We start from the raw sequence: 15,904 nt of genomic DNA, 5'->3' as shown, positions 1-15,904 counted from the left end.
CGAGCGCAAAAATTACTGGGTGGGTTATAATTGACGATATTCGAGGTGTTTGGATAGCCGATGAAACGCTGTCTCTAGTGTTTGATATATCTTCTCAATCGAAACAAAAACTTCGGAGTAAACGGAGAAATAAAATCGTAAACCTCCTTCCCGGTTATGATTTTCTTTGTTTTAACTTAATGAATTATTAATGAGTTTGAAAAGGTTGGATGGAACGTTCCAACAAAGCCCAACAAACGTTACTACTTAAATTCTTTTTTGGGAGGGGGGGATTAGTAAATCAGGGAACAAGTGCAGATCTTTAGTGTAGAAAAATACTAATTATATTTTATTATTCTAGACAATACATATATTTTATAAGTATTTTAATTTACATTTGCGGCCGGACAAAATAAAAATTGGAAAACGATATCTTTGGAGTTCTGAAGTAAAAAATAATAATGGTAATAACTTAATTTGCTTTAAATCGTGTGCACTTCAATGACTATGCTGGTTGGCCAACACAGCGCATTTATTTAATAAAAATTACCCATACCCAATAGAATATCATAGATCTAAAATTAATCGTACCTAAATTTTAGGTACGATTTCTTTTCTTTCTTTGTCATTGTCAATATAATTGTTTGTTGGCTTGTTTTTTTTATCGTTGTTTGCACAATCAAATATATTTTGTTATAATAAATACGAAAAATCAGACCCTGGTCATGCATCCTATTATATCACTTATAAATTGTACTACAAATTTGTCCATGAAGCAGTTAAAAAATTTCTCCATTCCTTTACAATCAAAGCCACCCAAAGATTGTGTCACGCAGAGGCGGTTTGTCAGGATGTCATGCCCTGTGTCACGCCCTGATGTTAGTATGCCACGCTCTGTGTCAAAACTTATAAGTCGCATGAAGTTTGCCTTTTATCCATTCACTTGAACTGATTGGTGGGTACTTGTTTGAGCCATCCAAGCATGTGATAAGGGTATTGAGATCTGGATCAACAAAAAACACTAAAGATCGGCGAGGAACACGGCGCTTGATTTCTACTTCAGGTATGAGCACACGGTGAACCTGACAGAAAAGGAAACAAAGAAAAAGTGCATGACGTTCATTTTACAATCATCACTCGAGTATCTAACCCACCATCAGATGTTTACACAAGATGAAGATAATGAAGGCTAAAATATTCAACCTAAGTAAACAATGCACCTATCAATGTTAAGCCGCAGGAGGGGGAGGCCAGGCATAGGCCGGGCATTTGAACTTAGCAGAGACTTTCTGCAAATAGTTTGAGTCCAACCATTAGAAGAAACTTGGCCGCATTCTATTGAAATTCTGCGAATCTGATTGGTTCTCCCATTGTTTTCTATTTTCTTACAAGACATGATCTCATGCGGGTTACTCTTAAATGGGCTATTTTTTCTTGATTTTTGACTTAAACATACATAGCATTGTAGGTTTTTGACTGCAACCCTCAAGAGTATCTACTGTATCTACTCGGCTGTGCCTCACTGACTATTCGCTCATAGAAAACTGGGGCTCATAGTCCAATATTATTGTTAATTATTATGGGTACGCTAGGCTATATGTAACTAGGACAATTTTGGCAGCACTGGGTTACCACCAAAACTACCGTACATAATATTCAGGGGCGGATCCAGGATTTCAAAAGGGGGGGTGGATGGCAGACCATTAGGGCCTAACCCTAACCCTAACCCTAACCCTAAGTGGCGGCAGACAGCGAAACGTGGCCTAACAACAACCAGACATGAGCGAGAGCTAATTTTTCTTTATTTATTTATTTTCTATTTCAAATAAAGTGACATTTCGAATTTTTTTTACGGAAAAATGGGGGGTGGATATCCACCCTATCTACCCCCCCTGTATCCGCCCCTGATATTACATTTGAATTTTTTGTTTTTCTATTTTCAACATACTGTAGACTTCAGTTTGTCACTTGTCCATCTTTGCATCAAGTCACCAATATTCACCAGTACCGTCCCTTTCATGGGTGTGGCAGGTACAAATTGACCATTATATTTAATGTTGGAAACCTGAATTAAACAAAAATATGTCACAGATTACACAACTTATAGAATTATTTTAATCATTTCAAGAACATTTTAAAATTATAAAATGCCTAAAATGTACAGCTCAGAAACCTAAATCTGATTGGAAATTTGTTAAAAAGTAAGACAAGAAAAACAATAATAAAAGCAACTGATAACAAAATTGTAAAGTGAAGAAATGATCCTCGCAGTGAAATGAAATTAGGGACTGGTCAATAAGTACCAGGGGGGGGGGGGGTGGGCCGGAGCAATTGGAAAAGTGGTGGTGCGAAAATTTGTGACCCACCTCTTCCTTCTGGCTCAAAACTGACCGACCCACCCCTGATAGGGGGTTGAAAATTACATGACCCACCCCCTCTGCTAAAAAAGTCAAGGGACCAATCATTTCCTTATCATCTGTTAGGGGTTGGAGGTTTTTGATTTGACTTTAGCTTTTAAAGTGAAATTCCCTACATAGACATTTTCCTTGATGGACACTGCTGTTCCATGTACGTCTTTTTCCAAAGAAGGATGAATTTATCACTTCTTATACTAGCCTTTTGTAAGTTTTCCACATATTTGTATGTTAAGTCCATGGGGAAAGTTAGACACAAACATATCAAACATATGCAGGTTGAAGAGAGACAGGCAAAACTGATGTTATGATCACAAGCCATCTAGGGAGGCCAGGGGGCATGCTCCCCCAGGAAATTTTTATGTTTGGGCCTTTTGAAATTGCTTGAAAATTCATTTAAAACTGCTCACATGGAGAAATTTATCAATTTCATGTACTGATGAATACAACTTTTCTTGGAACTTTAACAGTTTAAAGTTAGTGGATAAATAGGATGACCCACCCCTACGTATAGATCAAAATTACATAACCCAACCCTTTTCGAGGGCTCAAAAACTGATGACCCACACCCTTTCTGCTCCGGCCCACCCCCCTGTACTTATTGACCAGTCCCTTAAAGAAATTGAAAAGAAAGAAACCAGAAAAAATTCTGGCTTCAACAGGATTCGAACCCGCGACCTTCGCGATACCATTGCGATGCTCTACCAACTGAGCTATTGAAGCCACAATTCCCATGAAAGCCTGAGCATCGCACCGGTATCCCGCAGGTCACAGGTTTGAATCTGGTTGAAGCCAGAATTTTTTCTGGTATCTTTTTTTGCAAATATTTCTTTAATTGCGAGGATCATTTCTTCACTTAACATCTCATGTGCAGTTCACATACAGTATATAAGTATTTCATATACTTTACGATAACAAAATTGTTAGTATAAGAAAATGCAGATAGCAAATTCTTCAACCTAATAACTAAATTTAAAATCTTTAACATCCCAAGGCAAATTAAAGAGTTAAGCCTCCTTTGTAAAAAAGGTCTTTTGGCCCATCTTAGTGAAGAACCCTGGTATGACAAGATTGTTATATTTGGCAGTGTGATTGATCCTTCACATATTTATCTCTCACCTCGAGCCCACCAACATCATCTTGAATCAGCAGCGTAATTCCACCATAATCTGTATGTTCCCCACAGCGGATCTGTCCTGGCTTGACTTTACTGATGTCTACCATTGGGTAGTAATTGTATCTTAACTGACTACCACCCAAAGGGGTGCCCATCTTTTCATAAGCAAAGACAAATGAGTCAGGTTGCTGTTGAAAAAAACAAACAAACAAAAACAGAAATAATGTGGTCAGGTGCTGATGTCTATTTGCACTTGTGCTGAGCTTAAATTATCTCAAATTCAGCCGAGGATGAAAAGTTACAGTACTTACTCAGAACATAGCCTGATAAAATAGACAACTTTTAAGTCATCTATTTTATTGCATGATGACTAGCACATATGGCATTAAAAAATGCCCTTTCTGAACTCAGACAGGCCATCTATTTTGTCATTGAAGCTGAATATAATCTTAACGAACAATAACATTGGCCACATCAACACATTCCCAGTTTAAATAGTTAAACTTATGTGTTGGACAAAAGACAGCTTACCATTTTCAAACCAATAGCCATAACTGAGAGCACCCTTGCACCAAGATCCATTAAACACTGATAAACAGAACTCACAGTGCTCTGGAAGTTTGGTACATCAGCATTAGGCCATTTCTGCATATAAAGAAGTTCATTAAGATTAGCTAATATTCTGAATGTCAGCTATATACAGTATAATATTTTATAAAATAGAGGAGGGGGACAGGGGGGCAGGAGCCCAGGAGAAAAGGGGGAGGGAAGTAGGAGAAGGAAGGATGGGAAGGGGAATTCTTAAGGTGGCGGGAACCGGGAGAAAACAAGTAAAATTTTGCAACATTTTGTTATAAATATTTCGCAATTGATATGGGACAAAGAGGAGAGAACGGCTACGGAAAGGGGCGGGAGGCGGGTGTTAAAAAATTTGGAAGGCGGGAGTAAAAGGCACTGGAGGCAGGAGGTTCAGGCCCTCTGTTCCCCTCCACAAAATACTGCCTAGTTAGTGACAGCCTATAGTCAGCAGGAGGCTGTGTGATCAAATTTTGACCAGTCCTGAAACACAGCTTCCAATGAGGTTCTTAAAATACAGTAACTGGCAAGATCATGCCATCTGCCCTCTGAAACACCTTTTTCAGTCTATATGACTACATGAGTACATCATTGGGTAGTGACATAATTAAAAGCTATATTTGTCTTGCCTATAACTACACAGTTCTCATACTGATCGACAACTATAAAGAAACAAATTTCACATCACTGTAGACAAAGTGTAGGGGAAAGAATCCTTGGTGTTGTGGTTATGTTAACATTCATTCATGGGTTGGTTGGGGGTCAGCAACCACCATCAGTGGACGGATAGGTCTGCTAGGAGAATTGAAAATCAAAATAAAAAGTCAAGTTATAAGTAAACACAAAATGCTTTTCTGTGAGTCAACCTTATTCAATATGTATACATGACGATCATGTGAGGTTGTTAATATCAAAATTTAATTAGTAAGAGGGAGAATGAACTTACAAAGTTTTCGTCATTAACTGCACCCACATCAAATGACTCCTTGAGATCTCCAGGTCTCTCTGGATTAGTGCTGCCGGATAAAATTCAAATAATAATTATAATTAACAGAAAAAAAAGGATTTTTCAATGACCGTTGGTATATGTACATGAGGGATCCTCTCCATTCCACAATTTCATTAATAACAAAAACAAACTGCAAAAATAGGATCATAAAGTTATTAAATTAAGTGAAAGGTGTAAGTCTTGGTTTGAGTCTAACAGTTACAAGGACCTAGGCCAGGTAATCAATCCTGTTTTATATTTATGACATGAAACCTGAAAAAATGCTGTTGAGACAAGGACACAAAGATCACAGCACAACCATTAGAGGATGTGTTTAGCCTTTTCTGTATGCTATCACATCATTCAATTGTCTCGTGTCAATTTAAAGTAAGTTATGCTATCACCACATTGTCCACCACTAAATTATTTACCTGTAGTACAGTGACAAAACTAACACATTGTGAACACACCTTTCCCTTTCAACAGCATCCCAGCCATTTGGAGAAGTTCCTTCTTCCTTGCTGTACTTCTGTTTTACATCAACGTTTAAATCAAAAAACTTGTCATATGTCTCAAAAACAGTGTCAATCTGCAAGGTACATACATGAAATGATAAATAAAAGAGATTTAATTGGCTTGATATAGCTTTTTGCATACCAAGACTAAACAGCAACTGAAAACAACTTTTCTCAATGCAATAATCTCTGAACAAAACCCCTTTACTCACCCCTGCCAAAAAATATATCACACCTCATGTCCCCCCCCCCAACTAAACACAAAACTTCTTCCAGTAATTTTAAAATCCTCCAAATATAAGCCTGTAGGCTTATACAGTTAAACCTCTCAGTGAAATTCCAATTAACTAACTTAATACTTTCCTTTAAAAAATTTGAATTTAAACCCCCTCCTCCACAGAATTTCCAATTTGACCCTGGTAAAAATCATTTTAAGATTCTTAAGGTTTTTTAAAGATCTGCACAAGAATCTTTTGTGGATGTTGACGAGGATCTTTATCCATATTCTCAGAGATCTCAAAAAATGGCTATCGTTCATGAATTAGTCAGAATTTATACCGATGGTGAAAACTGGCATGACATACAAAGCAAAGAGCCTTAAGGGACCGATCGTTAATTATGTCCCAGGGGGGGGGGGGGTGGTTTTCAAAAAAGTGTAGTGTTTCAAAACTGAACACCCCCAAAAAAATATTAGGTAAAAATACCCCCTTCCCAATTCTTGTTTGAAAAATGTACCCCCCTCCCCCCTCCTGAGGAGGCCATAATTCTCTCCGTCCTTCCTAAGACAGATTTTTTATCTTTTTTACTCTCTCGTTTATTGTTTGTATTATTTTACATTGTTTAAAATATTAAAGTTTGACTGTTTGTGCCTGTCAATGAAATTGTTGTCGTTTTTGCCTTTTGAAATTTCATATAGTTGTAGGTGGTCTAGTTAGGGTATTGTTGATAAGGCCCTGGGTACGAGGCTTGGTTACATAGCATTCAATATGGCTACTATTTGTAGTGGCAAATAATGCGAAAAGGTCAAGCAAACAGGGCGAGCATCTGACCATTCTCGTCCCCATAGCCCTTTCGTTTCTCTTAGCCGGCTGGGCCTTGGCACGAGGAAACAAAGGGCTCTGCGGACACAGAATTTCCAGTCCTAGATTCTAGGACTTCCGGTCTTCATGTATGCAGCCATGACGTTTCAAAAGAATGTATGAGAGAGTTGTTACGTTTTTGACTTCCGTTTATTAATTCCTTGTTCCAAACAGCCAATCAAAAAAATTCGAATTAATTCAAAAATCCTATTTCCCCAGAGCCCTCCGTTTTCTCGTGCCAAGTCGGCTAAGAGAAACGAAAGGGCTATGGGGACGAGAATGGCATCTGACGAGCAGCCGTCTGGGTAATTTTAAAGATGGCGGATTGAGAGCTAGGTTCCAGGCTCAAGCGCGACCATGTCAAACAACCCTTCCCTCGGGACCTGAAATCGCGTCAAATTCTTTTCTTTTGGGATCGAGGATAGATCACTGACGTCAAATTCCCTAGACTGCTGTTGCTGTGTCACAAAATTTGACCCCCCTCATGTTTTTTACCAGAGAAAATTTAACCCCCCCAGAAGGGGCTTGTTTTAAAATTGTACCCCCCCCCCCCCTTGGGACGTAATAAACGATCGGTCCCCTACGTACATGTAATGGTGTCTGACATTTGCAGACTGCAGAGGGCAGACTGCAGACTAAGAGTATATATCGTGCTACTATTACCATTATTGAGAGCTAACCGTAAACAGGCTAACCGGAGTGTTATTTAGGCTAACTGGAGTGAAAGTCTGCAGTCTGCAAATTATAATTATCAAATATGGGGGTGTACTTAGACAGACTTAGAGCATACCATTTCTTGCGGAATTCCATGATTCTTGAGATACACAAATCCAATTGTGCTAAACGCTTGATACACTTGATCAGCAAGGTCTTTAACAGTTGCATCATTTTCGCTCAAGGGATCTTTGTTTTCCAGACTCATCGCGCTAAAGTCCAAAACTGGAATACCGTCGACCGCCATCTTGCGCAAAATGTTCAAGGCCCTCGTTCCCAGACTCCACTCATAAATCTTTCGCTCGTTGATCCTAGGGCTTTCCACAAGTTGCTCGAGATTTCCCAAAAAGTTGCCCGTAATTTCTCAAAAAGTTGCTCAAAAGTTGCGAAACATGAAAAGTTGCCAAAAAGTTGCCGAGCAACTTGTGGAAAGCTCTAGTTGATCCGCGAACATCCAATCAAAATGGGTACAAGAACTCGTGATGTTCAGGGTAGTTGTACTAAATCCACGAAGACTTGTATTTCACAAAGATCTGCTTGATTGCGTGGTGTCTTCTACACCTCGAGCAGTCCATCTTTTTTATTAGGGAGTGGCCGGTTGGTGAGTGGGAGGGAGGTGGGCTAAAAAAGTTTGATCGCCTGTTTGTAGGGGGCAAAAAAGTTTTCGCATCACAGTCTGTCCAGTCTTCACAAAAGGGGTCAAGAAAGGTTTTGGTTGACAACCCTGAGCTGATGAAAAAAAAAAAAATTGTAACCGTTATTTTTTCCATTCTAGCACTGACCCTGAAGAAGACTAGTTGTACTAGTCGAAATATTGGCTCATTAAAAGTGCGCATGCCCTAGCGCCAGCCATGCATTTTAATTAGGGTCAACCTCACACACGCGTTTTAACCTGCGATCAGTCTTTCTTTAACGCCTGATCGCAGGTTACACGCGTTTTGGAGTCACCATTTCACATGATCTGGTCTGGAACTAACACTGTGACTCTAACACGGTCAAAAAGGCAAATTACGAATTCTTAACTTTGGCGTTGGAGTTGTCATAATTTGCAGCCTTGTCAGGTCTCCCATTTTCTTTGTTGGAAAAAAAGGACGTCTATGCTACAGTATCAGCAATCGTGTTAATCTAGGCGAGGACCGCTTTCTGATTGGATGCCTGACTGTGTTGGTTCTGATTGGCTGTTATTTCTTGCCAGCTCATTTTAAACGGTTTTTCTATGCGACTCCCTGATAACAGCTACCCCAGATATGAGCCCAGCACACCCGTGATAACCAGCAGCTGGGCTTCTTACAGCTGGGCCGGGATAAAAAGTTGATCGGGGTTTGAATTTCTCTCTTATAAACTTGTTTTTCATTGGTATGTTTTGTGAAGTCTGACAGATACTGACCTCACTAAAACAAAGTCACAAAACTTAAATTAAAATTCATGGTAATCCTGGATTAGTTAAAAGTGCTTTGAACAACCGGGCCCGGATCCAGACTTTACGGCATGTTAACCCTTTGTATACCAAGGGGGGTGGTATTTATTTACACTGAAATGAGTATACTTCACAAGAATGATTGTCAGGCTCTATATTTCAACAAAAACCCTATAAAACCATATATATTTAGAAAGTACATTAAAAATACTTTCACGTCACTTATAAAAATTATGACACATGTCAAAATTGTGACGTCATGACAGGCATAATTTGCATAATTATGCACATTTTTAAAGGAACTTTGAAATCCCTAGCTCAAAATAAAAAAATGCAACTTTTGCCTTCTTATTTCAAATCCTTATCAACTTTAAACAATGTTTTAAGGGATAAGACATATTACTGAGGACAAAACACCTCCCTTGGAAGGATTTTAGTCAGAATTATAATTGCCTAACTAGCATCTGATCACGACTGCCATACCTGCTGTCTAAAAACAGAGCTCAAATAAATCCAAACACGATTTCAGGTTTCTTGTGTTGACATTTATTCCATGTCTTTCACTGAAGTCAATATCTACTCTTCGTTCGACCTTTCTTGACCATTCTACTTCAACAAATTCCACTTCATTCTGAGCAGTGTGTTCTTTCTCCTCGAACTCTTCACTCGAATCCTCGGAGCTCGATTCCGATGCACCAGGATAAAACTTGTGATCAGAGATGCTCGATGTTCGAGTGGCAAATCTTCTTCGTCGATAAATTGAATTTTAACATTGTTTTGAGCGTCAAAATCTAGTGTAGTGCCATCGTGATGAGCCGCCATTTTTAAATCACCTCGTTCAAACATTTGAATGACAAAAACCTTCGACATTTGTGTAAAAACAAGCTCGATCGAAGAAATCCTCGAGAAAACTGAAAAACTACTTTGTGTAGTCTACACTAAAATGTAGCATTAGTTCCCAGCCCCTTAAATCCCTCCTCTAAGGTCGCCCGAATGGAGCCTGTATTTATGTGGCCATATATGGCCACTTGGTACGCAAAGGGTTAACTAAATTCACCAATTCCAGCCACTACGAATAGAACTTTTATTTCAGACATAACTCTGTAAAATACTATGGGTTTTATAGCACGCAGGCTAAGAGTTTTGCGGAGGTTTACTTGTTTCTATAAAAAGGAAAACTTTCGTAATTGAAACAATTTAATTGCCCATAAACTCATTTAAATTTGCTATTATCGTGACGAACTGTGACAAAAAACACGGGGCCAGTGTCATTTGTAGAAGTCCAAAACGTACCTTTAAAACAATTGTTTTTGCTATATTCACAGTGACAAAAGCTGAGATGTTCGAGATACACCTCCAAATCAATTCAATGTGAACGCATCGGTGTTTTTTTTTAACAGCGCCATATATTTATGTAAGCTATACAATTTTAATAATAATTAAAATATTAAAAGATCCTAGATTATCTGAGTTCACTTTTGCACCTTTGACAAAATTTCTGACTTTCACTTTGCCAAGACATTAACCGCATGACCAATACGTTAATTTTCCAGGCGTTAAAAACAACACAGTAGAAATTCCATTGTTTCTTCTTATTTTCAGACTGTTGTAACCCTTTAGTTAGTATTCGTATGTTGCGTAAAGCCTCTGCCAAAGGTAATCATATGCCGTTATAGGAGGGTACTTCTCCGACCCATCCAGGCACTTAATTACTGTGTCATCATCAGGGTGGACAAAAAACGCCAGGGAACGTCTAGGGACACGCTTGTGACACTCCTCTGCTGGGATTGAAACTCGGTGGCGCTGAAGATACAAGAAAAATGAAACGTTATTAATGACTTATGTTAACTGAAAAAGCTCAGGAAACTGTCAATTTACATGTTTAAAAGCAACCGCCCTTGTGTACGAGTGGCATCTATGAAAATTTCCACATACTATAATTGCTTTTACCTTGTTGGCGAGTAGGTTGGAGTTCAGAATACGCGACTATTGCAAAATAGGATGCTTAATAAAATTTCTCGGGGAACACAATAAGTTGATGCAAAATAATTACAGGCTTTGTGATCCTTTCGCCTGTTTGTTTTCCTGTTCTGCACCTGTCACGCGGTGACGTTTTTCAATAATACAGAGCCTTGAAAACTTACTGGGAGTAAAATGTAGGCATCACTTAAAACAGGCCCTAAAATTCCCCTAGTTGATCCTGACCAGGAAATAAAGAAGACTGGCTTTATGTGCCAGTCGGGTCATCTAGGAGTCGAATGTAAAGGACCTAAGTACAATGGGCACTTTTAAAAAAGCGGGTTTTCTGTGACAGCTATTTAAGAAACGTACCGTTGACTTCAGCTGGTCAGCGGTCCATCTCTGCATGAGGTCCGCCACATTGACAACTATTGCCCCAGGGATGGGAGGGGCAGGTACGTATTCTGTACAACCAAGAGGTAATACCTGGCAAGGGGAAACCAAAAAAGTAATCGATATATTTTTGTGATAACGACGGCTTCTATTAAGCTTCTATTATACCATTTTTGCTTAATGTCATGGGTGACTTCAGACATTTGCAGATATTAAACACGCAAACATGTCAACGGATATTAATGCTAAATGCTATGTGGGAACACAAGATTGCGTGTTCATGACATAAATATGGCAAAATTTGCTTGATCAAAATTTGCTAAAATTTGCTTGAAAAACCGTTTCGTTAAGGAATCTTCCGCATAATCTACTGAGAGCAAAAGTTAACGAAAAATGCCCTCTTTCTAAACATTCAGGATTCAGTAATATTACCCTTGAAGTTTTCAAAAGTAATAATTACATAGAACATAGTACCTCCAATCCAGGCATATCATCCTGAAAGAGTAAAGTGATTGAGCCAAAGTCAGTGTGCTCTCCACAGCGAATCTGTCCTGGTTTGACAATTGTGTCTTCTGAAATGCTAGGATAGTGCAACAATCGTAAGGTGGTACAGTTCTTTGTGCTCGCCATAATCTTGTGAGTGGTTGTAAAAACATCTGGGTTCTGTAGCAATAACATTAAGAAAATGACACTTTAAGTAAAAAACAATCATTCACGAGTACTAGATACAGACGGATACACTGTAATAATTACAATGTATCTAGTAAACAATTCCCATGAGTGACTGCTTTACATTGTAAAATGAAATCATCATTTTAGAATATCATCATAGTCATCATTATCATTATCATTATACGCTAATTAATATGGCATATGGAACTTCCAAAATTTAGTTGTTTTTTTAGGGTCTTGCACCCTGTGTTAGCTCTCAATATGGCTTCTCCACACACTTGTGGCCATTACGTTATTGATAACTATGGTTCAAATATCCTCTATCAAGCCTCCTCCCACATTCCACTGATAATGGCTTAGTTGTGGCCAATTTCTCACAGACTACGAAAACTAGTAGCCTGTGTACAGCCGTCCCGCTCCGTACACAGGCTAGAAAACTAGTTGTCAACAACTAAAAGAATTTTTTTTTTCAGAAAAGGAAATTGTTGTTGACAATTTCTTTTCAAGAGCTCTACTGGTTACTGTAGTTGTGGGTCTATTGACTGTTAGTTCTTGCTGTAATCGAAAGCAACAAAAAACTGGCACCCAGTCTGACCTCTCAGAATGGAAAAAACTAATGAAAGACAGGGACTGAAAAGGTATTTAGCAAGTGGATCAAAGAGGTGGAAATGAGTGAAAAGGCAGAAATCCGAAAAATGAAAGGAATCTTGCAATGGTTCAGAGAAAAAAAAAATTTTGTACCTCCATTTGCAGTCCAAGAGCCATAATGTGGAGAATTCTCAAAGAAAGGTCACCACAGAGGTCAAAAAATGAGGCAACCTCACTTTGAAAATATGGTATCTTATCATCAGGCCATGCCTGTAAATTAAAACATGTCAAATATATAAATAAGTAGCAAATACACAGTGGCAATCAAAAAAATATTGTAACTGTGAAAGTAAATGGCAAAGGCATACTTGGAAAAAGAAATTCCGAGTGCTCCCAACCCCCTATATAATTAACCTTCTGATTAGTACTTTGGACACTCTTTCACAGAGCTAATATTAATATAGCAGACCCATGATAAAGTATCAGACGGAGCTGTGAGGAGTGGAGCAGAAAACCACGCTAAACTTAAGCACATGGCCAAACAGATAACTGCATGTCTGCACATGGCTGATAAAGCAGGCATGTGAAGCAACATACATGACTGACACAAGGTGCCACTGGCGCGCATGACTTGAGTTTAACCTTGCCTAAATTTCATTTAGCCACATTAAAGTGAATAACTTACCCGTTGATCATTTTGTGGCTCTGTAATATTGAAGGCTTCCTTGTGATCAGCTGGTCGGTCTGAACTTACTCTGCCAACAAAGAGTAAAGCCCTGTCATATATACACATACCAAAAATAGCTGTATGACAACTGCGCTTTACGTTAAATATTTTAAGCTACATTTTTTTGCTTGATGTAAACTTGATTTCAAAAAAAAGTTTTGAAATCATCATTAGTTAGCCTCATGCACATCTTTTGACAAATAAATTTATTTCAGCATTTGAAGGTAACTGACAATAAACATTAAGTTCTTTGCTACTTTATAATTCCTGAAAAAATATTTTTAAAAATAGCCTACATGTCTGTACTGTAGCTCGCCACAAGTCTCCTTGTTAAGCTCAGCATCTCAAAGAATCCTGCTGGCATCGGCAGGTCATAGGGTCAATTTCCGTAAGGACTCAGATTTTTGGTTTCTGTCATGCTTATCAAACAGGTACTACTTCTTTCTCATAACAATAATTATTGTGTTGTTCCAGAAATTTTCTATACCCCTCCAATGGAAGGAATTTTGGTTTGAGTCCTCCCAAACATCCAGAAAATTTAAAACTTCATACTTTCCAGTAAACATTTTGTCTTTTGAGACTCCTCAATCCATTGGAATTTTCCTATGCCCTTTCATGGGGAGGGTACAGATATTTTCTGGAATACATTTATTTGCACTTACTGAATCAGCTTACTTTTCTCTCTCAAAGGCCACCCAGCCATGTCCACTTCCATCAGCTGATCGGGCGCATCTTTGTTTGACAGCATTATCCAGTTGAAAAAATTCATCACACAGCTTGAAAATGCCATCAATCTGCAAAACATATGGCTTGAGTAATCAAATATCTCCAAAAAATTTTTCATGATGGTGGTGTAGCTCGGTTCCTGATGCAGTACACGTCTCTGATGTTTGGCTGTTACTTGTACATGAAAATTTATCCCTGACCAGAAACCAATGACCTGATGGCTCTTAAGAGCAAATGCACATATCACCCACACCACTCTGGGTAAGAGAAAATTGTCAAAGGATTGATGTGGCAAGGGAATTTTTAAGATGGTCATTGAGGATAATTGGTTTCCATCACTATTTTTTACAGGATGGGGTCATTGGTACCACGCCTAACCCCCCATCAGGAGGGCCAGCATTTTTGCCAGGGAGGCCTTCCGTTAGCCACTAAGTCACGTTATTTGTAAAGGCGCAGACACTCGCATTATGCCATTGTCACTCAGCTGCACTAGGACTGCATTACTGGGTTTATGACGAGGACATGCAACAGCCGACTTTTAGTACGGTACGGTGAATGTTCATGAGTTTTTTACTATTCGGCGTCGATGACTTCAGTAGGGGCAGTTATCCACAATATTATTAGAATAGGGGCGCTTATAAGAATAATGGGGGCGCTTATTAAAATGGGGGTGCTTATTGGAATAGGGGAGCTTATTGACAAAAACACATTCGAAGAGGGGCGCTTATTTGAAGGAGGGCGCTTATTTGAAGAAGGGCGTTAAATCGATATCATTACCGTAAACCTGATGGCCCCAGAGCACTGCCACCGGGACCACCACCCTTCAGCTCCAAAAATTCCGTCCCATTTTCCCAAACGGGATGAAGGCCAAATGTGAAGTTAATAATGTCTGTCAACTTAAATTGTTAACCAGGAGACTTTCCCTTGTAAGGTTCTCCTACCCCTGAGGGGAAAAAACAAAGGTTGCTTCACCCTTTCTGACAAGCCAGGTGGCAGCACAAGGATAGATAGATATGCTCAAAATCATTGGCAATATTCGAATGCGATATTTAACTTGTGGAGGTCTGACATTACCTTTTCCTGCGAAATACCATGATTCTTGATGTAAACGAATCCAACTGTGCTAAACGCCTGGTATACTTCATCTGCCACTCGTTTCAATGCTTCAGAGGACCGATCATCAGTCGTCTCCTTCAAGGGGCCAAAGTCGACAACTGGTATCGTTTCCATTGTAAAATAACCCCTCTTAGCTTGAGACTTGGGCAGTCACAACACAAACCCTTTTTGAGACAGTGATCAATTGCAAAATGGTGGGTTTTCCTTTGTAAAAGCCATAAATTTATAACTGACAAACACTTTCGTGCACTGTCGAACAACAGCCTGATCAGTTACTTTATATAAGATGCATGGAACATCCCATACAAACAAGGCACGCATCAGTCACGCAATCGAGTGAACAAAATGCTCAGACGGCCAAGATGTTCCTGTATGGAGAAAGGTTTGTTTTCAAAGCCACTGATTACCATAAAACACAACTCCAATAAAGACCCTCAAAGCAAGAAAACGTTGTTTTAAGGAAATCAGATTGAAGCTCGCTGGATGCATGAGAAAGAGGATCTCCCAGCTGGGGGTAGGGGTCCTAAAATATCAGAAACAAGTTTCTTTGTTCCCAATAAAATTTTTCCTTGTTCCCTGAAAGCATTTTGTCGATTTTCGTGATTCCATTTTCCTAAAATTTCAGAAACACAGCTTTTGTTCCCAATTTTTTAAATTAATGATTCTGATTTGTTTTATGCGTGATAAACATTGTTCACTGAGGTTTACTGCCTTGAAATGTCCCAACGTTAACCATATTTGAAGTTTACTCTGTCGAATTGAAATAAGAGAACCTCCCGGGTGGGGGGACATGTTTCCTTGTTGGGACTAGGGGACAAGGGGCCCAAGCCGGCTCCCAACAAATTCCCTAAACGTATTTTCTTTTATTTTGGTGTTGTCTGTTCCCTCGATGAATTATGCTCTTGTTCCCACGTTCCCAAAGAG

General features: G+C 39.1%; 2 protein-coding genes across 2 annotated transcripts; both read right to left on the bottom strand.

The window, feature by feature from the left end:
- Positions 1-31: 31 nt before the first annotated feature.
- LOC144643963 (uncharacterized) lies at positions 32-7,663 on the bottom strand. Its single transcript, XM_078503362.1, has 7 exons — positions 7,459-7,663; positions 5,545-5,663; positions 5,033-5,102; positions 4,042-4,155; positions 3,513-3,698; positions 1,928-2,044; positions 32-1,061 (listed from the first exon to the last, which is right to left on the bottom strand). The coding sequence occupies exons 1-7, from the start codon at positions 7,627-7,629 to the stop codon at positions 879-881; spliced, it is 960 nt and encodes a 319-aa protein (XP_078359488.1). The 5' UTR covers positions 7,630-7,663; the 3' UTR covers positions 32-878.
- Positions 7,664-9,848: 2,185 nt separating this feature from the next.
- LOC144643951 (uncharacterized) lies at positions 9,849-15,267 on the bottom strand. Its single transcript, XM_078503351.1, has 7 exons — positions 14,939-15,267; positions 13,814-13,932; positions 13,097-13,166; positions 12,565-12,681; positions 11,626-11,814; positions 11,131-11,244; positions 9,849-10,602 (listed from the first exon to the last, which is right to left on the bottom strand). The coding sequence occupies exons 1-7, from the start codon at positions 15,092-15,094 to the stop codon at positions 10,420-10,422; spliced, it is 948 nt and encodes a 315-aa protein (XP_078359477.1). The 5' UTR covers positions 15,095-15,267; the 3' UTR covers positions 9,849-10,419.
- Between the last annotated feature and the right edge of the window lie 637 nt (positions 15,268-15,904).

The sequence above is a fragment of the Oculina patagonica genome, chromosome 2 (assembly GCF_052425735.1).
Source record: "Oculina patagonica isolate OP01 chromosome 2, crgOcupat, whole genome shotgun sequence".
Lineage (NCBI taxonomy): Eukaryota > Metazoa > Cnidaria > Anthozoa > Scleractinia > Oculinidae > Oculina > Oculina patagonica.
This window is presented reverse-complemented; position numbering and strand designations above follow the sequence as displayed.

What these genes read in the sequence shown, in the direction of transcription:
- LOC144643963 (XM_078503362.1), bottom strand. Translation starts at nt 7,629, where the DNA reads ATGGCGGTCGACGGTATTCCAGTTTTGGACTTTAGCGCGATGAGTCTG. An exon ending in GATGCTGTTGAAAGGGAAAG is followed by an intron (nt 5,103 to 5,544) that starts GTGTGTTCACAA and finishes TTTATCCGGCAG; the next exon opens with CACTAATCCAGAGAGACCTG. An exon ending in ATGATGTTGGTGGGCTCGAG is followed by an intron (nt 2,045 to 3,512) that starts GTGAGAGATAAA and finishes TGTTTAATTCAG; the next exon opens with GTTTCCAACATTAAATATAA.
- LOC144643951 (XM_078503351.1), bottom strand. Translation starts at nt 15,094, where the DNA reads ATGGAAACGATACCAGTTGTCGACTTTGGCCCCTTGAAGGAGACGACT. An exon ending in ATGGTATTTCGCAGGAAAAG is followed by an intron (nt 13,933 to 14,938) that starts GTAATGTCAGAC and finishes TATGTTTTGCAG; the next exon opens with ATTGATGGCATTTTCAAGCT. An exon ending in AGCCACAAAATGATCAACGG is followed by an intron (nt 12,682 to 13,096) that starts GTAAGTTATTCA and finishes TTTAATTTACAG; the next exon opens with GCATGGCCTGATGATAAGAT.